The sequence below is a fragment of the Heloderma suspectum genome, chromosome 1 (genome assembly GCF_057233095.1).
Source record: "Heloderma suspectum isolate Gila_16-S chromosome 1, 16-S_ref, whole genome shotgun sequence".
Lineage (NCBI taxonomy): Eukaryota > Metazoa > Chordata > Lepidosauria > Squamata > Helodermatidae > Heloderma > Heloderma suspectum.
In genome coordinates this window covers 201,119,316-201,147,207 of record NC_139458.1, presented here as the reverse complement: position 1 = coordinate 201,147,207, position 27,892 = coordinate 201,119,316, and the positions used below count along the sequence as shown (strand labels likewise).

At 43.1% G+C, this 27,892-nt stretch overlaps 1 protein-coding gene across 2 annotated transcripts in view; it reads left to right on the top strand.

The window, feature by feature from the left end:
* Positions 1-27,892, top strand: part of STAT4 (signal transducer and activator of transcription 4) — a 66,252-nt gene that overhangs the window by 16,387 nt on the left and 21,973 nt on the right. For both annotated transcript variants that reach the window (XM_084816317.1, XM_084816322.1), the window contains exons 6-15: positions 3,487-3,565; positions 4,928-5,013; positions 11,576-11,727; positions 15,093-15,251; positions 15,874-15,966; positions 16,530-16,589; positions 20,909-20,926; positions 21,025-21,118; positions 23,150-23,194; positions 25,719-25,802. In XM_084816317.1, the coding sequence (XP_084672443.1) occupies positions 3,487-3,565; positions 4,928-5,013; positions 11,576-11,727; positions 15,093-15,251; positions 15,874-15,966; positions 16,530-16,589; positions 20,909-20,926; positions 21,025-21,118; positions 23,150-23,194; positions 25,719-25,802 (870 nt within the window). The remainder of the gene's footprint in view (positions 1-3,486; positions 3,566-4,927; positions 5,014-11,575; positions 11,728-15,092; positions 15,252-15,873; positions 15,967-16,529; positions 16,590-20,908; positions 20,927-21,024; positions 21,119-23,149; positions 23,195-25,718; positions 25,803-27,892) is intronic.

Below are 27,892 nucleotides of genomic sequence, written 5' to 3'. Positions count from 1 at the left end.
ACCACTTTAGACTTACAGAAGGGGCATACCACTTTGAATTTTCCTACATTTGAAGAAATACATTATGCAAATAGTAAATTTGCACATCAAGGTTAATGGGTTTTATTACAGCTCTTTGCTTGTTTGTGCTGGTTTTTTATGTGTGTGAACTATCGAATGTACTGGAGTATTCAAGAATATGATTTCCCTCACTTTCACTCTGAAGTGGCATGGCCTGTTCTAACACTGCCTACCACCTCATTCTTCTGCATATGTATGTATGTATTTATTTATTTAAAACATTTGTATCCCACCCTATATCATTAAGATCTCAGGGTGGTGTACAGATAAAATCAATTTAAGCAGTATAAAACAATAGATAATTTAAACACCTAAAAACATATTAAGCCATTAAACAAGCTAATACCAATTAAAATCTAAAACAATAAAACAGTGTGCTACTTTAGGGAATGCATTTAGCCCTCAAAGGCTTTGTTAAAAAGCCATGTTTTTACTTGGTGCCAAAATGAGACCAATGTCTGCACCAATTGGGCCTCCAAGGGGAGGGCATTCCACAACTGGGGTGCCACAGCAGAGAAGGCCCTCTCCCACGTCCCACCATAGGGTATGTCTTGCACTGGTGGGACGCAGAAGAGGGCCCCTCCAACAGAGATCAGTCCTCGGGCAGGTATATACAGGGAGAGGCGCTCCCTCAAATATCGAAGGCCCAAGCCACTTAGGGCTTTAAAGGTCATCACCAAAACGTTGAATTCTGACAAGAAGCATATTGGCAGCCAGTGCAATTTCTTTAAAACTGGTGTTATATGTTTTTTATAAGATGTTCCAGTCAGCGGTCTAGTGGCTGCATTTTGCACTAGCTGCAACTTCTGAGTCGTCTTCAAGGGCAGCCCCACATAAAGTGCATTGCAGTAGTCTAATCAGGAAGTTACCAGCTCATGTACCACAGTGGCTAGGTTATCCCTGTCCAGGAAAGGCCGTAGCTGGCAGATCAGCTGAAGCTGGCCCCAAGTACTCCAGGCCACGGACTCCACCTGGGGCTTCAGTGACAGGGATGGATCTAGGAGTATTCCCAAGCTACACACCTGTTCCTTTAGGGGGACTGCAAACCTGTCCAGGACAGGTCGCTTGCCCAATTTCCGGACTCAGGACCCACCAATCCACAGAGCTGCTGTCTTGTCAGGATGTGGCTTCAGTTTATGGGCCCTCATCCAGCCCGTTATAGCCTCTAGGCACTGGTCCAGCACCTTCACCGCCTCAGCTGACTCCGACGACAAGGAGAAATAGAGCTGAGTATCATCAGCATACTGGTGACACCCCACCCAAAACTCCTAATGACCTCACCCAACGGCTTCATATAGATATTGAACAGCATGGGGGGCAGAATAGAACCCTGTGGCACCCCACAGGTTAATAGCCATAGGGTAGAACAGGAATCCCCCAATACCACTCTCTGGAATCGGCCCTGCAGGTAGGAGCAGAACCACTGCAGCACAGTGCCCCCAGCTCCCACCCTGCAGTGCCGATCCAGTAAGGCACCATGATCCATAGTGTCACTGAGAGATCCAGGGAGATAAACAGGGTAGCACTCTTCCTGTCTTTCACCTGGAGTAGGTCATCAGTCAGAGCAACCAAGGCCGTTTCAGTGCCATACTGTTACCTGAAACCAGACCGAAATGGGTCCAGATAATCAGTTTCCTCCAAGAACATCTGAAGCTGCCCAGCCACCACACGCTCAAGCGCCTTGCCCAAAAAGGAGATACTAGCAATGGGGCGATAGTTCTCACATACCTCTGGGTCCAGGGAGGTCCTCTTCAGCAGAGGGACCAGGCTGTTACGAGCAGGAGGCTGGACAGAATTTCCTTTGGTCAAGATGCCCTGAACTGCTTCACATTTTCAATAGTGATCATTTCCTACCCAATCTTACCAAATTAGCTCCCTAACTCCAGTTGTTGTGCTTTTTATATTCTTGTTTCCCTTTCCTCCTGAAATGCTTGTTTGGAGAAAAAATCAAAACTTCCAGCATCCTTGGAATACTAAATCTTGGACGCAGAATAATTTGTAGAATATACATATATGCTGTTTGTGCAAGTCAACTAAAAGCCAATATGGTTATTAAGTGGGAATGTTAGCTTTTGACTGCTGTAAGCCTTTATATAAAAAGGAAGGCTTATGTTTGCCACACTTGAGGCTGAAGTCTAGAACTAAAAAACAAGTTCAAGCCATACCCTTCAAACTTTGCTCGGCAACGTGCTTCTATCCCATACATTAAACAACCTCATCTAAGACAACGGGTGGTAAACTCAGTTCAAATGGGCTGGAGCACCAAATTCCTCATTCAGGAGATGCCTAGTAGATACCATGCCTATATTTTAAAAATGTCACTACCATCTGAGCTTGATATCAAACCATAAATTAATTTCAATTAGTCAGTAAAGCTGGAAAAACTGGAAACACTTTCTGCAGCTCTATCAGCTTGCTTGCTCTTACAGATGCATAGTTTGTATATAAATGTTGATTATTTGCTTCTTCTGAATGCATATGAATTTAGAGTGCTTTTATTTAATTGCTTTTATTGTTTGCTTTTGAATTTTACAACCTCTTCAGATATTGTTTTATAGCTGAAAGATGGAATATAAATACTTTAAGGTGTTATAGATACACACAATCTATATGCCTTGATGTATCCTGGGCCCCCCAAGAGTAAACATTCCCACATATGAAATAGTATCAGTGATGGAAGGTGATGCAGTAGCAATGACTGGTGAGTCTACACTCTTGCACTACTAAGGGCATTAGCTTCCTGTCTCTGAATATTTTTGCAAGAGGTTTTGTGCAAGTGGTGTCATGGACTATACTGGGAACTCATAAATAGCCTGATAAAGTCTCCAGGCCTGGTGTTTGGAGCCCTGAATAGTCTGAAGTACACTCAAGGAGAGAGCAGGAACTGAACACAGGAAGTAAACATCTACTTCTCTGACAGCTATACAAATGGTATTATTATGCTTTTGTCTTTCTAGATTCAATAAATAATTGTCAGGCTTGTACAAATTCTCAAAAGTGGAAGGTATTAAACATACAACTGTAGTCTTTTCTGACAAGTTGGGCATGTAATAAGTAGGTAAGTTACCCAGTCAAGGAAATCTGAGTCAATGGCTTTAATTGATTACATGAGAAGAGCCATGCAGGATTAAGATCAAAGGCCTATCTAGATCTTTCCCACAGTAGCCAGCCAGGGTTTTTAAAATTAATACAAGCTAATAATCGATTCAGTGTTGCAGCCCTAGTAATGAGGATGGGTTGCAAAATGGTTCTGTCTACCTCACTCACCCAGGACATAGCCAGTGACTGTGGAAGGGAGTCGGCAGCAAGAGAGAGCTTTCATTTAGGAGAGGCCAAAGCTTCCTGGGGAATGTTATTGACACTCCCTATATGCCAGGGATCATATTAGATACATTTGCCATTAAATAACTTTAATTTGAAACACAGGTGATTGAACAAGATGTGAAATATTTAGAAGATTTGCAAGAGGAATTTGACTTCAGGTTTAAAACAATACAAAGCATAGGTAAGCTTTTCCATAAAATATTGTGAAAGTAGCATGTTGACTTTTTAATCTTGCACATGTGTTAAACTTGGGCTTAGAGAACAGCAGCTGATGGCGTGGTATCTTAAGGAAAATTATAGTCAAGAGTCAAGTTAAACAAACAGAGACTAACATTCTGTACACCTTTACCTGGGAGTAAGTCCCATTGAACGTCATAGGGCTTACTTCTGAGTAGATATGTATAGGATTGTGCTGTAAAAGTACTCTGTATGCTTCCTTGAAAGTAAGTCCAGCTGAATTCCCTACCACGTGTGACTTCAGACACAACCCAGCAAAATTTTGTCACAACTAAAACTACAATCCTGGGCACACCTACCTGGCAGTAAGCCTCCCTGAGGATAGTGGGATTTATTTCTGGGTAAACATGTACAGGATTGTGCTGTGCATTCGGCTGAAAGCAATGGAATGGCACTTAATTACAAGAAACAAACAAATTCCATTGATTTCAGTGGGATTTAACTATGACTCATTTTGCTGGATTTTATCTTACAGCGCTGGCTTCTAATATATGCATTGATTTTGCACCATTTTCATCCTAAAGGGTGCAATCCTATGCATGTTTAGACAGAAAAAACCCCTACAACTCCCAGCATGTCCCAGTCATCAAGGTACTGAAAAGTAACTTTGGAAGGCGCTAGTCAGTAGTGGAACAGCTCTTAGGGAGCAATTCTGTGGCCACTAGATACTGTCTGGAGTATCTAGATTTTTCAGTTCCCAGAAACCACACTCCCTGCCCCACCCCTCGTAGCTGGTGTGGTTCTCTCCACGCAAGCTACATCTCCATACTCAGAAACGGAGGGTGGAGATAGGGGAAAGGAGCAGTCTTAGGGGCGGAGATGGGAGGAGACTGCAGAAGCTGGTTTATGCAGTTTCCTGCTTGGTCTCCAGGCTCCTTCCCGCCCCCTCCCCAGGGCTGCACCTAGACAGGTGAAATCATCCATCTAGCAAAAATGCAGGGCTGCCTGAGCATGCTCCAGCTGCCCTGCATAGGATAATCTCTGATTTTGGAGGCTGGCAATTATCCAGCTAGGATTGTGCCCTTATTTCATTAATTATAACATATTTAAGTTTACATGTACATACATGTGCATATATTTACCAAACATTGTACACACAATTGTTTTATGTAATTATTTCTCCTTATTCTCTCCCCAAAAAACAAAAATTAAACTATAGCAATTAAAAAGAAAAGTCAATTGTGTTGAAATTGTGCTGCACGCATTCCCATCCAAACATGTTACTTGACATCTATTTGCATATATTTTGTTTAGGGGTTTCCCTCCCTCCTGTGTTGTACACATACTATTTTGCATCTTCTTTTAGAACAGAATGACAAAAATAGTGTTGCCATGAAGCAGGAGATGCTGATGTTGCAGGAAATGCTCAATACCTTAGACTACAGAAGAAAGGTTGGTTAATTTTTTTTTTTATCATCTGTATATTTGTGGCACTCCTTTCCTCCTGCATTGAGTTAAAAACCTGAAGGAAATTTGTAGGGTTCTTTTTCCAGTTAGAGGCTAAGTAGCAGGAAGTGCCAAATTGTCTGAAAGAGTCAGATGACTGTGCAGAGTACTGCCTACATCCTTGAGTGGGAAGACAGTCACAACATCACAGACATTCTTCCTCAGTGGCAGAGCACCTGCTTTGTATGCAGAAGGTCCCAGGTTCAATCCCTGGCATCTCCAGGTAGGCTGCTGCCAGTCAGTTTTGAAAATACTGGCCTAGATGGACCAATGTTCTGACTCAGTTTAAGGCAGCTTCCTATGTTTCTAAACTCCAAAGAGCTCAGAGCAATGTACATGGGGCTGTCCTATCACCCTTATCACAACCTTCTGAGGTAGCCTGGCCTGAAAGATGGTGGCTGGCCCAAAGTCTCAGGCAGTGGAATCCTATCCGTGCATATGCAGAAATACATTTGACCGCATGCACTGAGGCTTACTCAGTAGTAAGTGTATGCAGGAGTGCAGCCTTACAGTGCAATCCGATACATGTCTGCTTGGAAGTAAGTTCCACTGCATTCAGTGGGGTTTACTCCCAGTTAGGTATAGCATAGGACTGTAGCCTTAGGGCGCAATCCTAACTAGATAGGCGGCCGCCTCTGACCTCGGAGGTGACCGCCTATCCAAAGCAAGGCGGGAGAGGCATGGGGGGATCATTCCCTCTGCGCCTCTCCTACCTTGCTATTTTTCGCTAGACAGCCATTTTTGGCTGTCTACAGCGGGAGGGCCGACCGGGAGAGGAAGCTGCTGTATGACACATTGGATGTGTCATATACGCAGCTCCGCTCTCCCCGCCCCAGAACGCCCCTAGCCCTGCCCCTTTTCTGTCGCTCCATGCTCCTCTTGTGGGTGCAGATGATGGGGCTTCTCCGTGCTGCCTCCGAGGCAACGCAGACTAGAGGGGCAGTCAGTTTTCTGGGAACCAACCTCGGAGCGCAGGCTCTGAGGTCAGTTCCAGGATATGAGCATATCCTATGGCCCACTAGACACTCTAGCAGGCCATAGGATTGCTCTCTCTGTGAGCTTAAGATCTACCAAGTAGTGGCTTTGTTACAGGCCTGGGCTAGTTCCTTCCAATTTCTCAGATTTTTCTTTTTTTGTTCAGCAATGTATAAATTATTATTTTGGCAACCTTTCAACTCTTCTACAAGTGTTGCTTACTTTGAAAGATTGTCACATCACATAATATACTTCACCACTTTGAAATCTTTCAAGGATAAAGGCTCTGTGTGTGTGTGTGTGTGTTTCAGGTGCTTTTTAATCTTTTACAATTTGCTAACCATAAGCAATTAAACATTATGATCAGGATGTCAATTGAACTATTTACTCTTCATGCTGCTGATCAGAAATACATGTTATCTGAATAAGTCTTTTCACACCTGAGTTTTTAGCAGGATCATTCTTCTTTAATCACTGGTTTTCATGGGAGCTTTAAACAACACCGCTGCTCTCCTGCTGCTATCTCACAACTTTCCTTCCCTCTTCCTGGGCTCCTTCACACGGCCTTTTATTCTGCTATGGAGATTGCTTACTCACAGAAGTTTGCGGGTCCTGTACATGATGCAGCCGTCCTCCAGGGAACCTCCCGCTTTTGTGAGCTCTATTGCGTTGCTTTCCATGATGACGAAAGTCCAGCATTTTCCCTCCTCCCACCATGGAGTTGATATAAATGAGGGTATATTGTTTAAAGTTGCTTTTATTGCAAATAAAACAACAGCGCCACCTAATGGCTTTGTAATGAAACACATAGAAGTTTAGTTTTTTTAAAAAGTCACGTGGAAAGACCCACTCTAATCAGACAAAGATTACAGAAGCAGAAACCCTCATAAATTGCAGGATTTTTAGCCTTGTGTGATGAAGCCCCCTGTGTTATCTGAGAAGGGGGAAAACCCGTCATTTTCTGTGCTTGCGATTGAAATCGCCATTTCCCCCCTGTGTATTTCCCATTTAGCACTTTGTCCCGCTTTGTGTGGGCATGTGCTAGGGGGTGTTGCTGGGCGGTGTTGAGTAACATTGTCATGACAACAAATTGGTGGGAAGTGGGGGCAGGTCACTGACTGCGCTTCCAGTGACCATTTCTGCCTCTCTCCCATTCCACTACCGGCTCCAAGATCCCCTTGAACACAGCAATGCTTACTTCTGAGTAAACTCATTGGCTGCAAGGCTTTTCTGGGAGTAAGTGCCATTGAAATCTGTGTGGCTTGCTTCTGAGTAGGCATGCATAGGAGTGCATTGTAAGTCTACTTAGAGTAGCAACCTTAAGGTTTCCCATCCCCTTCAATGCATTTACTTGGAACCTCCCCCTCCCATTGACTTCACTGACAGCTTCTTCTCCCTTTTGCTCACCAGATTAATAGGCTTTTTCCTCCCAGGGTGGATGGGGGACTCTCCCTTCTCAGCCATGCAGGAGAAAGGCTTGACAGTTAGGATTTCAATGGGTATTAAAAGTGCCTTTTCTTATCCCCTGAATAAATCCACCATGCAGAGCTTGGAATGGTCATTTTTAATAGTTTCCTTTTGGGGTGTGGAGTTATTTTAGATAAGGCAGTAATGCTGAGGTGGTTTTCCATAGTACTCCCTCCCACCTAGCCAGCCACTATCTCTTCTCCTAGCCCACCTTACAGGGTCGTTGGGAAGCCAGAATAAGGGGGAAGAGCAACAACAGTACAGGGGGGTGGGGGAGCAAGCCAGGTCTAATGAAGATGGTGTTCCCGTGAAGCGGTTGCCTGGGGGCGGGGCGGGGCTGCTAGGGATGGCTTGGTGCATTGACTGTATACAAGTCCGTTTGTGGATTTCTTACTTCTGTAGTTGGGAACCTGGAAATCGGTACACCCTTCAAATTCAGTAGTGCAAGCAATGTACTGCATTTAATTCCATCACACACTGACATATTTAGCACAGAAGGACTAGCAGTGCCAGCAACCTTGGGGTAAGCCACCAGGAAGACTCTCGCTCCCACGCCACAAAGTCAGAGGAAGGAGGGGGGCAGGGGACCAGCTTCCATAGTGCACTACCCTGGTCACTAGAAGGGCTTCCGACTTCCCTCCTGCTGTGGAGGAGTGGAGGGATGGGGCAGAGCCATCAATCATGTTACAGGAACCAATGATCAGGGGAGGGGAGGGGCCATGGGGCCAGCAGCCTCCTTCTGTCTTGATTATTCCGTGCAGCTCTGCCCAGCCATGAAAAGGTATAATGCAGAGGGTCGTGCTATATATGAGAGATGCCGGTATACAGGGCCAGTGTAAACCTGGAAAGGATCTGGAATCAAAAGGACCGGTTTGTAGTGAGATGAAATGCCGGGTGTGAAGAGAGTCTGTGTCTGTTAAGTGTGCTGATTCTATTCTTCCATGAGAGCTTGATTGGTGTCAGTAGGAAAGGAGTTTTCATGCCCATGGCTTTCCGCAGGAAGGGGCAAGGGGTACAGTTGCCCCCTCCCTGGTGAGCCATAATCTCCAGATTCCCATCTTTGTTTCTTTTTTTTAAAAGCAAGTTTCTAGCCCTTGTAGAACCTGAGATAAGAGGCAAAACATGCAGCCAATATTCTACCTTTGTTGTTGTAGTTGAGAAACTAGCCTTTCAGTGTTTTTTGCCGATGAACAAAATCATAGCAATGGTTAAGACACCCACTGTCTGAATGTGTTAACCCTTCTGGGTGTGTTAAACCTTTTTGAGGTCTTCCCTGTTAGGAAGTAATTGCAGTCTCCTAAAAAACAATTTAGAAATCCAGAACTTTAGTATAGTTGAATTTGGGCTGTGTCTACCAAATAAACTAAAGGTAGTAGAAGAGACAAGAGGTCATGATCTTTCCAACTCAGGTCTTGTTAATATTTTTTTCTAAGTTTATAAACATTAAAAAAAATTACCCTGACAATGTGTGCAGATAAAGTTCATCATTTTTATACCCATATTGCAGGAGGCAGGACTGTGGCTGAGAAAGTGTGGATTACACTGGTCCTGCAAAGTAGCCCAGTGTTGTTATTCCCATTTTGTGGGGTGGGCTTAGAGTACTGTAAGACAACTCTGCAGTGTAGTCCAGTGTTGTTATCCAGTCACCTGGTGTGCTGTTGTTTTAGGGAAATTCAGAGTGGGCTGTGAAGTTGATTGTAGTAGCAGTGCAATTTATTAAGAGCTAGAGGGGGTTATGTATATATAGCTTTAAGAGAACCTGCCATTTTTTAGCTCTTGCAGGAGGCCAAGTGGAGCCTCTCTTCATCTTTCTCTTAGTGCAGGCCTTGGAGCTGAGAGAGTGTGCCACTCAGTTCCTCTGAAGTTAGCGTTTTCTCATGTACGTTAGTAATAAATAACCCTGTTGTGAAGGTACCTGAATCCATTGTATGTTGCCTGCAGAGCAGAGGCTAGGGGTGGACTGCAGGTTGAGCAGGTCACTTCTCCCACCCAAGGGCCATTATGGGGGTGAAAGGAGTCAGGGGGAAAATAAGGGTTTCAGCTATGGGTGGAAAGACATTGTTCAGACACCAGGTTTACCCACCGAGAAACAATAGAGGGGTAAACCTGGTACAGAAATTTCTCAGAGGTCAGGTCTGCCTATCTTGGGAGACATGGTGCCCAGCCCTTGTCATTGCTCCGTCACCAGATCTCCCGGAAATGGTGGACCTATTCTCCGATGCTATCAGGGCTTTTTGAAAAAATGTGCAGCTATACACAAAATGTGCAGTTCCAGGAAAAATATACAGTTCCAAAGAACAGTGCAACAGCTCAGAAGCCAAGCCATGCAAAAGTTGTGTTATTAGCTGGTGTAAAAAGTAGCTGATAACAATGCAAAAAGTAACAGGAGTAGTCCAGGCTCCTCCAGGAGCCCAAACCTGATCAAGCATTCCCATTTCTCTTCTCACTGCTGAAGACAGTCTCCACACACTCAACTGCTACCCTCTGGAGCTGCCTTCCCCAACCTGGTGCCCTCCAGATGTTTTGGACATTAACTCCCATCAGACCCAGCCAGCATGGCCTGTGGTCAGGAATGCTGGGAGTTGTAGTCCAAAACACCTGGAGCGCACTGAATTAGAAAAGACTGCTCTAGAGAGTGTTCACCAATGTTTCCAAGATGAAGGAAATCATTCTAGGCAAGTCATGTGAAGTCATGTAATTAATGTTATGATAAGGACAGAGATGCCATAAAATATCTGATACGATATTCTTAAGATAGCTGAACTGTCCATTGACAGTTATATTGATATCCATTGGGGGGGCAGGGTTGTTCCTAGGTGGTTTTTGTTTTTATTTTTTTATCCCTCACGCCAAATACAGTTTTGTTGGAGTTCATGATGTTTCATGAATATAGCACTCTTCTGCATTAGTACTATTCAGTTCCTGGGATTTTCTGCTACTCTCTGTAGGCTTCTAAATGCCATGGAATGTGATACGAAGGAACAAGGCACACACAGAAGGAAAGTGCACAGGTGCGTTGTATAGCAGTGTGCATTATGCGTGCAAATTACAACCACAAACTACTTTGCACTGCAGCTTTGCACCCCTTGGAAAAATTCCTGCAAATGCCTATGTTCATGCTAGGGATGGTGGGGGAATCTGTCCAGGGGGTCAAGTCCACCAGACTTTTGGCGGCTGGGCTCCAGCCTGTGCGAGTCAGACCAGCTAGCGGATTTCAGCCACCAGCCCTGCTGTGTTTAAAGCCCTTGCACTCTCCTTGCCAATGCTGACACCGGCAAGGAGAGCGTGAGGGGTTTGCACGCAGTGGTGACATGAGTCCCTGCCACCAGCATCGCCACCTGCTGTGCGGAAATGGCTGCTTCTCCTTCCTGGGTCCTGGAAAGGAGAAGCAGGCCACTTGTGCACAGCGACCCCCATTCGCAAAGGCAAGCTGTGTTGGGGGCGCCGTGGAAATCTGCGGAGTCAAAAAGGGCTGGATTTCCTAGTGATGGTTCATGCCATAATGAAGTGGTATTGGTGTCATCTGTTAGATGTATTTTAAAACAATAGGAATTTTAAAATAACAGCTCCGGCATAGTGAGTTTTGGGGTGGTTATAGCAAGAAAAGTGATTCGAGTAGATTATTTTTAAACAAAACCGACCACTGTGGGTTCATTTCTCTCGAAATGCGATGGCTTGAGAACACCCAAACAAAACTATTGATTTCATCTTGAGTACGCTCAGGAAGTCTTGCTCTATTGAAACTGCTAAAGCTGTGCACTTCAGGAAATTCAAGTCCCCTTTGAACCAAGAAGGGTATTTAAGTGTGCTTGTAACTCTTGAAAATTTAGGCCAATGGATTGTTAAATGCCTGAAGCAATATACCCTTTTAACACCACTATTAATATTGAAGAAGCAGGAGATCGAACAAATCCAACTGGAGCTGTTTTAAACTTTTAAATTGATGTTAGATTCGTTTGTAAGAAAAAAAAAATCTGTAAGACCAAAACGCTCCAGGAAACCCTCACCTTCAAAGTTTCTCTTACTTTTCCAAACTAGATAGTGATGCTTATCCTATTTCTTGTAGGAAGTTCTCAGTAAAATGGCACAGATAATAAAGGAAGTTGAAGCCTTGGTGAATAGCATGCTAATAGAAGAATTATTGGACTGGAAGAGGCGACAACAAATTGCTTGCATTGGAGGCCCTCTGCACAGTGGGCTTGATCAGCTGCAAAACTGGTAAGCTCAAGCTCACTTATGACACACTCAACTTCTCCTCAGTGTTGGAGGGCGTGCCAGGAGGCAGGAGCATGTGAAATTGTGCAGATGTCCAACCATTCTGGCAGGCAGTGGCAGCAGAGATTGGCCATATTTGTTGTTGTTCAGTCGTTAAGTCATGTCCAACTCTTCGTGACCCTATGGACCATAGCATGCCAGGCCTTCCTGTCCTCCGCTCTCTCCTGGAGTGTGCTCAAGTTCATATTCATTGCATCAGTGATGCTATCTAGCCATCTCATCCTCTGCTGTCCCCTTCTCCTTTTGCCTTCAATCTTTCCCAGGATCAGGGTTTTTTCCAGTGACTTTTCTCTTCGCATTAGGTGGCCAAAATATTTGAGTTTCAGCTTCAGTATCTGTCCTTCCAATGAGCAGTCAGGGTTGATTTCCTTTAGGATGGACTGATGTGACCTCCTTGCAGTCCAGGGGACTTGTAAGAGTCTTCTCCAGCACCACAAACCAAAATATCACACATATTTCAAGTTTAGCAGCATTAAATTTGTTTACAGGGGGGCCAGGGATTTAAACAGTAAGGAGCTGATTACTCATTTACTTGTAGCTGCCAGATCCACGATAGCTAGGTTTTGGAAGGGATTCACCTCCCAGGGATTAGATTATTGGTATGCCATGGTCTGGCAAATTGCCATAATGGAAAAAATATCGCACAAGTTGAAAGGGGCCAGGGGACAAAGCAAACGAGATTCATTCCATGCAATGTAGTTTGACTTTATCGCATATATGAACAGAACAGGACATCAATCTTTGATACCCTTGCACTATAAAACCTTATGGCTTTTATAAGGAAGAAAACAGATGAAGAATAATCCTGAGTCCGTCTGATAAAATATTTAGTAGCACTGACAAGAATTATCTGTGACCTCTGTACACCCATTAAGATATAACTGCATGGTAAGAAGATGTAATCCCGATGGAATTTGTTTTATTTTAGTTTCCAGTTTGGTTTGGTTTGGTTTTATTTTGCTTTGTTAATATTACTGAAACTCAATAAAAAATTGCATTAAAAAACACACCAAAAAAACTGGTAAGCTTTTAACTCCATTTTCTGTGTGAAGAACAACAGGAAGCTGCTGTGGCTTCTGCTTCTCCCCAGCCCAGCTTGCACAATGCAAGTTCTAGCCGAGAGTTCAACAGAGGTTATTGCTATGCATCTTCTAAGAATGTATGGGTCTGAAATGAAAGTCACTATAGCAGGCGTAATCTGCTGCAGAAGGGCTCTTTGAAACAGGCTTGTTGCAATGAGGAAAGTGGGGCTGCGGCTGAACCACCTGAAGGATGTCACTCCAGCAAGCTGGGGAACCACTGTTAACCTATTAGCCAGTTGTGAAACCTCTGCCACAAGTACCTGATAGATGGTATATCCCCCGCCTCAGAAAGCAATGCTGCTATACTTTCACCTGGGGAAAAGACGGCTGCATTTGCATCTCATGTAACTGTTGATGGCTCTGCAAATATGAGGCATCAGAAGTTATCCCCCCCACACACACACACAGATCAGCTGATTGAATTTCTCTTCCACCCTTCTGTTTTCTGTGTATTTTCCCCTCTTGTAAAACTGTGCACTTGGGAGCCAAACTACATGCGATATCACACATGTAGCTCTTCCCTTAAGTGCAGAGTTTTTACCCCCAGGAGTTTCCAGTGCTCGACTGACTTTCCAGCCTATCCAGATTGGGACACCAGCGTAGTGGGCAGGGGGTCTTTAATCCTTTGCTCTGAACTAGGACCCCCATACTGGTAATTTCTAAAACAACAACAACAACAACAACAACAACTGTACTGAAGGGGAGAGCTATGTGACATCAAGTGTAGCTTGGCCCTTGCCCTCTGTTGCATTGGAATGCATGGCTCCTACCCATGGCAATCTAGCTTGATATTTCCAGTCTGTATTGCTAGCCCTGTTCTTTTTCAGTGCTGGTCATATAGGGCATCTCTGCACCTTCAGTTTATTGCACATTCATGATTGGCCATTCACTGAATTGTGCAGGTCCATTACATGACGTCGTCATCGTCCAGTCATTATCCCACCATTTCTGCCCACCTATCCCGTGTTTTCCCTCAAATGGCAAAAATGTGGTATTTTTCCAAATATGCACAAATGGAGCACCATGACCTCCCCATGTATTTCTCCCCTAGCGCTAATGAAATGTTGTGTGTTGGTGGCTGTGGGCAGTTGTTTTGGGTTGTTGGGGGTGAGGTCATGAAGGTGAAGGCGGTGACGACGGGCTGTGAGGCGTGTTGCCTTCCTGCGCCATTTTGGGACGTCGCCATTTTTGCAGCAGCATTCTGAACAAGGCAGCACAGCAGCAGAGTGGCAGGTTGGCAGAGCAGCATGACGGCCTTCCGACCTGCCGGGACACCCCTCCTGCTGTTCATTCCCAGCGAGTAAACGGCTGAGTAAATGGCAGAGATTGTCAAAAACATTGAACGGGGAGGTGGTGGCCTGAGGAGATTGGTGGGGGCGCTGCCTGCATGTCAGTCCCCATCCACCAGTGCAAGGGGAGGGAAAGGGGCAGGAACCAGGGAGGAATTATTGCTATACCCTGAGCGTATGTAATGCTTTTTTGCAGAAAGGTGGCGATGCCCCTGGGGGGCATCACCACACCCGTGAGAAGGAAAGAAACAAAAATAACATGACAGGGACAGCCATCTAAAGAGAATGTTCCAGTCCTGCAATGATACTGGATGGGGAAAGAACTGGCATGTGGAATTCAGTGCCGCCTGTGTGATGGATCCCATAGATAGTGTTTCTGTGATAGGAGAATAACTTCCAACTGGAAGGGCCTACAACAAAGCTTAAATGTGTAATAACACGGGGTTCTGTGTACACTTTATCCTGACTTTGCATCTGAAAGTACACTCAGCTGGAAAACACAGCCATGAAATATGTATTCATGTACACAAGTTTTGATCCCATTTCTTGTTCACTTTTTCTCTTTTCATTTGTCCACTTAAAACATTTTAGCTGCGCGCTTAAACAGAAAACCTGCACGAGCAACAACCCGTAATGATATCCGTTGGCCGTCATAACCTCACCAGGCCTTTAAAATAAGGGCAGCTTCCTTGCCGGAGGTTCTGACTGACACAAGGATGCTCCAGCAGCCCTTGGGATGACACTTAAGCTACTTGACTTTTGCTCTGAATTATGCCTGAGACAAAACATAGGTTTTGTCTCAGATTTTAGGAGCAAAATGATGGATTCCATAATTTCCTTTACAAAGAATATTCCCTTTAGCATTGCATTCAAGTGTATACAGAGTGTGTAAGAGTGAATGAGTGAGTAACCTGAATCTTTCTTTGTATTTGTTCAGTTTCACATTGTTGGCAGAGAGTCTCTTTCAAATAAGAAGGCAACTGGAGAAGCTACATGAGCTTTTGATCAAACTCACATATGAGGGAGACCCCATTGCATTGCAAAGACCTCACTTGTTGGAAAGAATAAACTATTTACTTTACAGCCTTTTCCAAAGGTAGGTAAGCCATTTACATATCTAAGAGAGCAATCCTATGTGGATCAAAGGTCACCTCCAACCCAACCCTGGGAGTGACTGCTTATCCAGTGCAGGGTGGGATGAGTGGTGAGGAGCGGATCTCCCCCTCGCTCCCCCCCGCCCTGCTTTCGCAGCTAGACAGCCGATTTCAACTATCTTGCTGCAGAACTCCGGAGCGTGGGAAGTGGTGGCCAGACGACACATAGGATGTGTTGTACTGGCATTTCCAACCACCCCACCCCTGGGAATGCCCCATTTTCACTGCTCCATGCTGCTCTTAAGAGCACGGAGTGTGGGGCCAATCCGTGCTGCCTACAAGGCAGCGCAGGAGGAGGTTGGGGTCGATTGTCTGGGAATTGACCTATCCTATGGCCATCTAGTCGCTGATTAGCGGCCATAGGATTGCGTCCTAAGTGTAATTTGGCTGAAAGCTCCAACTGTGGAAATACTTAATGTGTGCAAGAAATGTCTGAACATTGCACTAGATGATAGAGATGCATACCTATCATACCATGTTGAAGAACCCTGCATATCTTGCAGTATTTCACTAGGCCTGCTTGTGCATGGTATTAATGAAGCTATTAACTTCCTTTCTTAATAGTTCATTTATAGTTGAGAGACAGCCCTGCATGCCAACCCATCCTCAGAGGCCTTTGGTTCTGAAAACATTAATACAGTTCACAGTTAAACTTAGGTGAGTAGTTTTGCTTGCCATCTGCCTGATTTGCTTAGTGTCCTAGAATGTCTCTCTAAACTTTTCATGCACACTAGGACAAATCCTTATCAACATACTTTGCATCAAGACTTCCTTCGGCTTTTCTCCTGCAATACCAGTTTGTTAGAGCTGCTAAAAAAAATTTTTAAGGTTATGGACAAACCCAAAGTGTACAAATGGCTCTCTTTTGTATGAAAACTCAGGTCCTCAAGGTGATAGCCAGCATGCCTCCCAGTGTCTTTCGACTGATCAGAATAACACCTTTCTCTCATTCTAACCAATTTGTATTTGTTTCTATTATTGCCAATTCCCATACTTTCCTTTACTGTTGGAATACAGCAGCAAGCCTCATGCCTTTGGAGGCAGGTTCTCCAGTAACGTAATGGACCTGGGTGGCAACATATACATGAATTGCCTAATTTTCCAGCTCTGGATGTTATAAGAGAACTAATTTGCCAAGGACTTACATTTTTTCCCTGGTAGCATTATTTGCTATATATTAGTTCCTTCTGAAGCGAAATTCTACACTTTTTATTTCCTAGGCTGCTTATTAAATTGCCAGAGCTGAACTACCAGATCAAAGTGAAAGCTACTATTGACAGGTAGGTAACTTGAAAAAATGCAACCATTTCTTCAGACCATTATAACATTTCATACAATTTCCCAGCGTGTTGAGGATTTGAGGTACCATAGTTAAATCCACTTTACGTACAAAAAGGTTGTGACAGATTTTTGAAACGATCAGAATAACAAATGCTTTCTCTCATGTTAACGGATTTGTATTTTTTGCCTATTATTGCCAGTTCCCATAATTATCTTAATTACTGGAACCTTTCCAACATTGAGCAATATTAAATGTTGCTCTTAATAAAGATGTTGCATCTATGCATAATCAGGTGTTTGATGCATCTTTTTTATATCTCCTAGTATAATCACTTCAGACGTTCCTATAGTTCAGATTCTGTCAATATTCACTGAAGGACAGCTTGTATAGCATAGTGGCTAAAAGACTGGAGTTCTTGGTTCAAATCTATCTCATCTCTTCTGTGAACTGTCTAGGTGACCTGAGGCAAGCCACTCTCTTTCTCAGCCTTAGCTCCATCTGTGGAGATGGGGATAATACTGACCAACTTTAGAGTTTTGTAAGGGTTATAACAAGATGTTATGGGAAGCTTGGAGAATGGCTTGCCTCAGGAAGGACTTTGAACAATCTAAAGCACTATGCAAATACTATTAATTTTACAATAGTTTTCAACCTTTGTGCATTTTCCTAATTGCCATAGCCTTTCTAACATTGCTTAGTGCCTAAGTTAAGTATTTTCCTCATATTCCAAACCTAGCCACCTTGAGTGCCATTTTTCAGTAGGAAGGCAGGATACAAATAAATTAAAGAAATAACATCATGTTTAATCTGAAGGAAATCTCTTCTAACCCAGTAGGTCTTATTTGCAAGTAAGTATGTTCAGGATTGCAGCTATGCAGCTTGATCATATGTATGTTTCTTTGGAAGCAAGTCCCACTGAAATTAGTGGGACATATTCCTATGTAAGTTATGCCTAGAATCGTAACTTTACACTTTATGGAATGAGGTTCATGGTTCAGATGTAACACTAAACCATGGTTTGGCCGTGAGTGTGCGTGCGTGCATGCATGTGTGTGTGATTTGGGCACTACCAATTCCCCCTCTGCTCAAATATCCTTCCCTCTTTTGTGGGAAACTATAGTTTGCTCTTTCATCTGAACCAGCAAACTGTGGTTTGCTTTTGCCCACCAAACCAGCGTTGCAGATTATAATTGAATAATGATTTGCAGTTGTGGTATGGATCATGGTTTGCTGGTTTGACTTGTAATGGCAAATTGGTTTGCTATGAAAGGGAGGGAACTGGGAGATTTGAATGAGAGAGAGGCAAACAGTGATAACACCAGGTTCCTGCGCATGCTCCAGCCGGACTGCCACCTAACACCAGTTGCCCCATTGGTAGAGGGAGGGGGGCAAAGACAATACGAGGTGCCTCCTGCTCCAGCTGGGCTGATTTTCTTTTCTTTTGTACTACCTGTATGGTATTACAGTTTTCAGTCAGAAAATATTGAATGATTGGAAACCTTGTTTCAGAAGCATCCACTGATATATCTATACATGAGAGAGAGAGAGAGAGAGAGAGAGAGAGACTGACCTTTTAAAAAGAAAATCCAGTTAAAAGTAATAAATAGAATTCTCAGCATGCCTTGTCATATAGCTACTAAGTATCTGGATACTCTTATTTCTCCTCTTGAGGGGAAGAGAACTGGTAACTTGGGGCAGGCCACTTCTCTGAGCCTGGAAAGGCAAACGTCCAATTCCATATTTAGAGTAGGAAGAGCATCTCCCCTTGGTTCCCAGGCACCTTCCTACCTTTGTTGAGGGTAGGCAGGATTTAGCAGGGCTCCTCGTCTTTCAGGGAGCCACCACTCCAGAAAGACCAAGACATACAAAATAACTATGTTTCCCAATCCCAAACCAGAGAGAGAGAGAGAGAGAGAGAAAGAAAGGAGATTGGAGAGAGATTCCTTGGTCAGACTATGCCTGCCCCAGTTTTTCCTCAGCTAGCTACCAGAGATGAAAGACGTTTCCTTCAGGTCCCTCCCTTGGTTTGGCAACCACAGTGGATGGCCCTCAAAATGTGTTTGGGTTGCCACCATTCAGATGCCTCCCCAGTACCCCCAGTACCATACAGAAAAAAACAACAACAACATATCATTCATTGTAATGAAGAAGAATAGCAAAGCTTGAGCCATCCTGGTCAATAGATTTCTGGAAAACACAAGTTCTGGAGGGAGTTCTCTTCACTCCCTTCTGACCTGCCTCAAGCAGGGGGACTACATGACCCCAAAAGACAGAACTAGTCTCAAGATGCTGAAAAAAAGAGTTTTATTCTTTAAGAAGACCAACGCGTTTTGGCCCAATATTTTATTTGTGGCCTTCTTTAGGGGAATTATTAAACAGCCTTCAGAGAAATCTGTCAGGACTGTCTCATACATTTGAAGACAAGCAAGTCTCATACATTTGAAGATGGACTTCTTAAAAAATAAAAAAAAAATTTCAGCATCTTAAGACTAGTTCTCTCTATTAGGATCTATTTTGGTTGCTTTCCAATTTTCTTATACTTTCTGGACTGCTTGACCTCACTGAGGCTTGACCTCATATTACCATCAGAACTAGTTTTTGTAGGTTTCTCTGGTCCAGCTGCGAAGAGAAATGGACATTCTGGTCTTATCTGTGATTTTCTGTTCTTCTTGAGAAAAGGAGAACCCCTAGGCTCAACCTACATTGTGCTGGTGCCGCCCACTCCACCTGCTTATGGCCTGTTCGTTTATGTTTTGTCCTGTGAATTCAGGAGAGTGGTGTATGTTATGACAAGCCCCTTTCAACTCAGCTCTCCTCTTTCCACTTATCCACGTTCTGCATGTTGCCTCCTCCATGTTTGCCTTTTGTTCGTCGGGATATGCTGTTATTTCATTGACAAATTTGTCTTTTCAATATGTTACTAGCTGAGGTTCTAGAAGTAGTCACAGTTTGTCCTAGGTCTTGCTTCTCCTTTCTGTTACTTTTGCTGTTTGTTCTAAGTTTGGAGTACCTTTTGAGGTCAGATATTAACATCTGGGGAATAAGGCCTCTCCTACTCCAGATAAGGAATTTGAAGTCTACGCTTCTGGCCATTGAGGAGGGGGCCTTTCTCAAGCTAGCTGTTTTCATTCCCTCAAATTCACAGGTAAGACCAGAATTTCTATTTCTCTTTAAATACGAGATTTTTGCAATTTTCTTATTTTGTTTTTAGACATTTAGCCTCATTTTTCAGTTAGTATGGGTAAGACTACACATAGGTCTGTAAAGACTGGGGAGAAAAAAAACAGCAACTCACACAGTGGGATTGCCCCAGTATGGGTGGTGGGCAGAATAATTAACTCCACAGCAGTGTTACGCATGAAAAACTTTCCACTTCTCTGAGCTGACATAGTTTCTCCACAACAAAACTGGGTAGTTTTGTTTGTGGTTCCCTTTGAGTTCTTTATTGTGCGAACTTGAAACTTAGAAGTCAGCATTGCATCTAGAACTGAAACTGAATAGACTGAATAGTAGTGTTTTCAAAGTTCTTCGCCGGCACAAGTTCTTTTATTTTTCACAGGGCGCTGATGGCAACTTTTCATTTACAGTTATGATTCCAAAACACTCTCACTCTCTCTCACTGTGGTGTGTGTGTTAGAAATACTTTAAAAGATGCAATCACTTGTTGAATAAATTTATGCCCTCAGCTTAATATTGATCCTAAATTTGAGCCAACAAACTCATGGTCAAACAATTCACATGAGAAAATAAGGTACTGTGATGGCATAGATCCCACTGTGACAGGTACTTAGGCCTCTGTAGTAGGTGTGGCATTACATTCCTGTGGTAGTTACTGTTGTGGGGCTACATGAATATGCAAAATATTGGTGCTAAGAATCAAGGAATAGGGGGAAAGGGAAGGGACCGATCCAGTCTTACGTTTTGTATTTAAAATGATACTAGACATCTCAATGTATACACTCCTATTAAGAGCTGATTCTGATGTTGAGCACAAAAAGAGCAATTCAAAGAAATCCTGTGAATGCATCTAATCTACCTGGTGAACTTTACAGCAGTAGTAGTTATCCACAGCCGAAATCTTTGCTAATCAGTTATGCTGTATCCATTAAATAGATAATGCATGTATGCCAAATGTCCCACTGGTTATTGATTTCCTATTAGTTTTCACTTTGCACATGTATAGTGTGAACAAGCTCTGAAATTGGAAGCATGTTTAAATCTTTATCTCTTTTTAAATACATAATTTAATTAGGCCTTCTGTGTGTATGAAGACTTTCACAATCGATACTCTTGGTGTTTTGTTTTGTTTTAACCCAGGAATGCTTCTACTGTAAGGTAAGAAAATTTAAATGATGGAATTTTAACCATGAACAATGTACTGTTCCATATTATTTTGCCTGCTGCTGTGTACCTTATTGGGATGTGTCTTCTAGCAACCGCAGATTCGTTCTTTGTGGCACTCATGTAAAAGCAATGAACATGGATGAATCTGCAAATGGGAGTCTTTCTGTGGAATTTCGACATTTGGTAAGTCAATACTTCATTAATTGTGGCACAGGAATGGGAGAGAATTGCTTAAGCATGTGGCACTGCCATCAGTTTTGCACTTCTAGATCCCTTTGACCTTAGCACAGTTTAATTAGGAACCACATCTTCACCACCACAACGAATGACTCAAGGGAAAATTCCACAACAGTGCTAGTTAGGGCCAAACTGTACTTTACTTAAATGCATTTTTTGCATCTAAAAGGTGCAAACTTTTAAAGATGCAAACTGCATCAGCTGCAGGGGGTGGAGTAGGGGTGATAATTAACAGAATTAGAGCAGGCACAAAGAGGGAATTTGACCTTTTCCTCCCATGCTGCCGGCCTGAGGAAAACCCCTTTTCTGAACTGTATTTGCTTTGGAGGGAAATCCCCCCCCCCCCACGCCAATGGGGAATTTCTATACGTAACAAATACCAGATTCAGAAGAGGGATTTTCCTCAAGACCTCAGCAGGGGAACAAAGAGTTAAATTCCATCTTCATGCCATTGTAGTCTGTGTGCTCTGCCCAGTGGGCTCTTTCTGGGATTCCCCTCCCTTCCCTAGAGCTTTTCTAAAGATTTTTCTGTACTTCTGCAATTCTTCTGGTTCCTTCCCTTATACCTCCCCATTGTCATGGATGTGCTGCCTGTTTTAGCTAAGGACTGGCATTTGGAGAATTGAAATCACTATGAAGTTATATGATAGAGTATAAAAATAAATAGGAAAAGAACAAATACAATTTAACGTGATTGACCTTCTTCTTAAGGGAGATAACCCCCTTAGCAAAACCAAACTCAAATGTTTATAAGCCAAAGCCTTGATAAAAGCATCAGGGAAGTAGTTCATTTATTATATTTCTATACTGCCCCATAGCTGAAGCTGTCCGGGTCATTCACAAAAATTAATGCAATCCTGCACTGCCGCATAGAGTCCAGCTCCTCCTGGGCATGCAGCATCCCTAGTATCCCACTCAACGCAGTCCAAGGCAGGCTGTTTTACACCTCCCCTATGAACATCTCAGGCTCCTTCTATTTTCCTAGGAATAGCCTGTGCATTGCATACCTGGTAGAAAACTAACTCCTGTAGATGTTTGGTGGGGAGGTGCAAAAAGCCCTGCCTTGGAATGAATGGCCTGGTCACAGTGCCTGGTGTCGGAGTAGCAGGGTGGGAGCAGTATTGGCTTCTATAGGGTAGCACCACACACCACACTGTACATATGGGCCATGCAAGATCATGTCCCAGGTCTGTATGGAGCACTTGCTTTTATGCACTAAAGGCCGAGTCCTGTGTTGTAAAGCTAGCCTTGGAACGGTCCACTTTGGGGCCTTCCCACGCTAATTTTTTTAAACAAAATCAATGAACATGGCAAAACACAGAACAGGGAGTTGCTGAAATTTGCTCTGAGTCTCAGGCTGGGCAACTAAGGGCACAATCCTAACTAGATAGGTGGCTGCCTCCAAACTCAGAGGCAACCGCCTATCCAAAGCAAAGCAGGAGAGGCACGGGGGGATCGTTCCCTCCGCGCCTCTCCTGCCTTGCTGTTTTTCGCTAGACAGCCGTTTTTGGCTGTCTAGCGGCAGGGGGCCTGGCCGGGAGAGGAAGTTGCCGTACGACACATTGGATGTGTCATACGCACATCTCCTCTCTCCGCACCCCATGACGCCCCCCCGGAACGCTCCTTTTCAGTCGCTCCATGCTTTTCTTGTGAGTGTGGAGGATGGGGCTTCTCCGCGCTGCCTCAGAGGCAGCGCAGACAAGGGGGGAAGTCAGTCTTCCGGGGTCGGTTCCCAGAAAAGAGCATATCCTGTGGCCCTTTAGACAGTGTCTAGTGGCCATAGGATTGCACCCTAAAAGGCTGATTTGACTGCACAAGAAAATCCTGGAATAATACTGATTTCAGAAAGGTTTTTGTGTCCACTAGAGGGCCCATATCATGCTACTTGGATCATTGTAGTTGAAAGTAAAGTAGCATCACTAAGTAAATATTTCTAAAATATTTGTAAAAGTTGGTCTTAATTTTTAACTGTTTTAGCAACCAAAAGAAATGAAGATATGTGCTGGGAACAAAGGAAATGAGGTAAGAAGAAACAATTTTTTGGATTGTGTTTGTAACTTGGCATAGCTGACTTTTATTATGTTGTTTGAAATGAACACATCTCTGCGTAGAAGTTAAGCGTCAGTTTATAACCCATGTATCCTGTAGACCTGCAACACTAATAAGTAATGGCCTAAGATGGATGAATTGATGGCGCAAGTGTTTAAGAGCATATTTTCCTAGGCTGTGATAATGAAACAGCAAGAATTAATATAAAATTATTTATACAAACTTAAATGTGTTCTCCTTAAAGGTAAGCACCTAAAAGGGGCCAAAAGTTTGATTTTGAGGGGGGGAAATTGGACACCCAAAATATTAGGGTAATCTGTTTTTAAGTAGGCAAAGTAGAACAAAGATTCAGTAGCTATTTGCACTATATTTGTTCATTCTGGAGATTTAGTACAGAACTGGCTTTGGGGCTCCCCCTTCTGGATAAATTATTTTCTGTCACTTGAGACTCACAAAATGAACACATGCAATAATAACTGCAACATGCACACCTGTGTTGGAATCTAATACATAATGAGGCTGTTCAGACGATCAGCGGGGGAAACAACGTGGCCATGGGTTTGGACAGCACGGCGACACAGGTAGTTAGGGTAATCCTGTCTCATGGCCAGCGGTAGTAGGGGAAACAACCCACGCTGTGTTGTTTCCCCCTTTGATCATCTGAACCCAGTCAATATTCTCTGGTAACTAGATAGTTTTGCTAGATGGTCATCGGTGGGTCAAGACACCCAATTTCTATCCACTCCCAAAGTGGCCTGCTTGTAATCCTTTTACCACAGATAACAATCACAAAGGGTTAAGACAAGAACTTTCAACAAATGAAGCTTTTCTCATCTCTGTAGGACAAATTGGAGCCTGCCATTTCCATCTCCTGTACAACTGTTAAAGGTCTCAGAACCCTGTCTTTTGTATCTGCATAGCATTCTACTGCTAAATCTCCATGTGCAGCTAGCTCCCTGCTTCCCCAGTGACCTGGTTCACAGTATCACCGGGACTTAAACAAGCCACAGTGGCATGTTTAAGTCACGGCGCATGCCAGGCACCATTTGCCTAATTACCTGCTAGGGCACGGCTTGTCACGTCATCCAGACTTGGGCGGCATGGCTTGTTGGAGAGGGAAACAACCCTCAAATAACCCATGAGCTGTTGTTCAGTTATTTGAGGGTTGTTTCCCCCTCCAACAAGCCATGCTGCCCGGTTCAGATGACACAACAAGCCACATCCAGGCAGGTAATTAGGCAAATGGTGCCTGGCACATACTGAGGCTTAAATAAGTGTGATCATGTGAACTGGCCCATCATTGTGTCAGCAAGAATAAACTGCAAACAATGAAGCAAGAGGCCACAAAAGCCACCAGATGATTTCAGCCAGAAACAAAACAAAAAATACCCTGGTTTGGGATCTAAATGAAGCTATAATTTAAACAGTTACTATTTTATATTTTGCATACTCTAGTACTTAATCTCAGCTACATTTTGAGTTTTCAGTGTTAGAACACACCACTAGATGGTCAGATTGTCTTATATTCTTCTAGGGTGCTTCAAATAATTGGGCCTATGGAGGTATTCAGAATATTTCCGCCAAACTTTCAAGAGAGAAAAAGGAAGCTGAATTAGTAATTTCCATTGGAATCCACAACCAGAAAATAAGATTTCTGTCAATATCAAAGGCAGTCTTCATAATTAAATAATAGCACAGGTAGTTTTGTTGTCCTGTTTGAGAAAGCAACAGAAACTGAACAATATTTTTAATTTAAAAAATATTTTTAAAGGCACACACCTTCTGATATAAGCATAAAGGGACTGGAATCAATACATCTTTGTTTTACACACCTAAAATGTTTTTTTTAATTTCACAGAAGTGTGAACTTCCAATGCTATATCTTAAGAACCATTTGAGTGGGCATTTAGCCCCCTCATGTGCAGTGCCATGTATGTGTTTAGTCAGAGGTTTAATAAAGCAGGATTTATTTCTAAATACATGGGGCTAAATCCAACATTATGCAACCGGATCTCCACTCACACAGTGGGAGTTTCCCTTCCTCTCCTCCCCCCTGCTGCCCCCCACAAAGCCTCCAAATCTGCTGCGGAGAGTCCACAAATCTGGAGCAGATTTGGGGTACATGTGGGCAGGGGTGGGGCCTGTAGGGGGGGAGGGGAAATTTGAGCCGCCAGTGGAATGTCAGGGTGTGCATTCCACTGGCAGAAAGACACAGTTGGATACAATCCATTGTTCCCTTTTACAATCAACATGAGTTCCTCTGGACAGTCCTTGCCAGATCCTTTTGGAGAGATACCATAACCTGTAAAAACAAAAGTTTACGAACATCACTTACCTGGTAACCTCGGTTGAATAAACAGCCCAATGAAGCTTCCTTTATCTCCTCAGGGTGTATTAATTGTAATTTCATGTTGATGTTGATATGTTATTTCTTATTATTGTAAGTGTAAAATGAAAACTTGAGGAAAGCATTTTACTATTTTTTCTCTCTTTTTAGGGCTCTCAAATGGTAACTGAAGAATTACATTCTATCACCTTTGAAACACAGGTCTGCTTATATGGGCTGACTATAGACTTGGAAGTAAGTGCTTTCAATATTTTTTGAGTGGGCCAAGTGAAAGGAGGAATACTTTCAGTAGAAACAATGCTTACTACTCACGAGCAGTTTCCTAGAAATGATTTTTATTAATATATAAATATAAAGTAAGCATTGTATATCACAATGTGTCATAACAAAATAATATTCCATTATTAAATAATTGGAAGCCAGTTGTATTCATCGATATCAAACTTTTGTTTCCAAAATTAAATATGCTTAAGTACACTTTGAACAATCTTTTCCTGTATGCTGTCTCCCATCTCACAGTTGGCTATCTGCCAAAATTTTGTTTATCTTGTCCTTGATAATAAAGGACTACATTCCCAGAAATTCTGCAGAACAGCTGTTATTCCCCAGGTTTTAAAATACTTTCATTTACAGCTTTATATTCATTTTTACTTAACTGTATATTCTTTAACTTGGGTTGGATCCAGACTTAATCATACTTGGAACAGAGTAGACCAGTTGAAAGCAATGGGACTTAAGTTAGCTGTGACTAACGCTTTATGTTTATAGTTATGCTAGATAGAAAATTACCCCTGCATTCCCCTTTTTTCCGAACTAAGGATGCGTCATACAAAATGTGACTTGCCGTAGGGATATCTGGTCATGCTAGACTAGATGAGCCTTTGGCCTGCTCCAGCAAGGCTCCTCATTGTGCAGTGATGGTGTTAATCATCAGTGCTGGCTCCATATTTCTGAGGATCCTTCAGCAAGATACGCTCAACAGGTCCCCCCCTCAGTGTCTACCTTCTTACAGCCATTGTCACCTCCTATTGCTTCCCCTCATATTTTGTTATCATTGCTACTTCCTGGTTCCTTGGCGGGCAGTGAACCAGCAAGCAAGGAGGCAGTAGCATCTACTGTGTATCCTCCTCACCATCACTTTTGTCTGGACCAGAATGAGAGGCAGGTGAACAAGCAGGTTGCAATGGTGAGGAGGAGGAGCAAGTCCAGGGAGCTCTTGTCAGTTTTCCCCTGTGGTGTGGGACCTCAGCAGGAGCCCTACCATGTCTACCCTTGACAGCAGCCCTGTTAATCTTGCAGCTATAATGGTTGTGTGGTGTGTAGCCACACAAGCACACACATCTTTGACTTTGTCTGCCACATGCTTCTTGCACAATAATTATGAGTAATGTTGCACAAGGCAACAACCTAGACACAAGCATATCCCACTGCTGCTCAAATGAGACCTGTTTCTGCGAGGAAAGCTTACTGTATGAAGTTGCCTACACAGTGTTTTCATACCTAATGACTTTGAGTCTCTCTTGCTATTTATGTTATCTTAGTGAATGCAGAAGAGAAGCGTTTGTAATTTAAATGAACATTCAGACCAATGTATGGTTTCTATTCACATTATGAACCAATTTACAGGGGGTGAAACCACACCCACTACAAGCTTTCATGCATGAAGGTGCCCAAAGTCTACAGCAAATGCCTCTTTGGTATTTTTGAATGTTAAAATGTAGGATATAAATGATTAAAAGGAATTTTTAAATGGCTCCTACAGGCTGTCAGAGAGGATTTTCACACATAACAAAAATAACCTTTCAGCTTAAAATTGGATATTTGTGTGCGTTTCTAAATGTCCTTAGGAAATAGATTTTTTTGCATCAAATATACATTCTAGGCAGTATAGCTATTATAGTCAAATTAGAGATATATAATATGGACATTTAAAAATTGATTTAAGAAGTGCTTGTGAAAATGCCCAAAGACTCTACCATTCTGCTGATTAGACAGTGATATGGTGAGCAAGTGCTTTAGATTCCTGTGATAAATTACAGAATGTCTTTCTTTTTGGAGCCAATATAGCAGGGCTTCTGGAATAGCCACCTGGACCTTAGATGACTCTCATCTGTGATTGTACTTTAGTATGCACAGAGGTTTTGTACCTCATTCTATAACATTTTTTAAAATTTGGCACAGAATTCTATTGCTGCTGCTGTTGTAAAAAACATGTTTCTAGGAATTCTTCCTAAGAGTGCCTGTTAGACAACTTGCAAGCAGCGTTTGTAAAAGCTGCAGCGACCAGTGAGTGTTTTGTGGCCTGCATAAAGATTTGTCCCTTC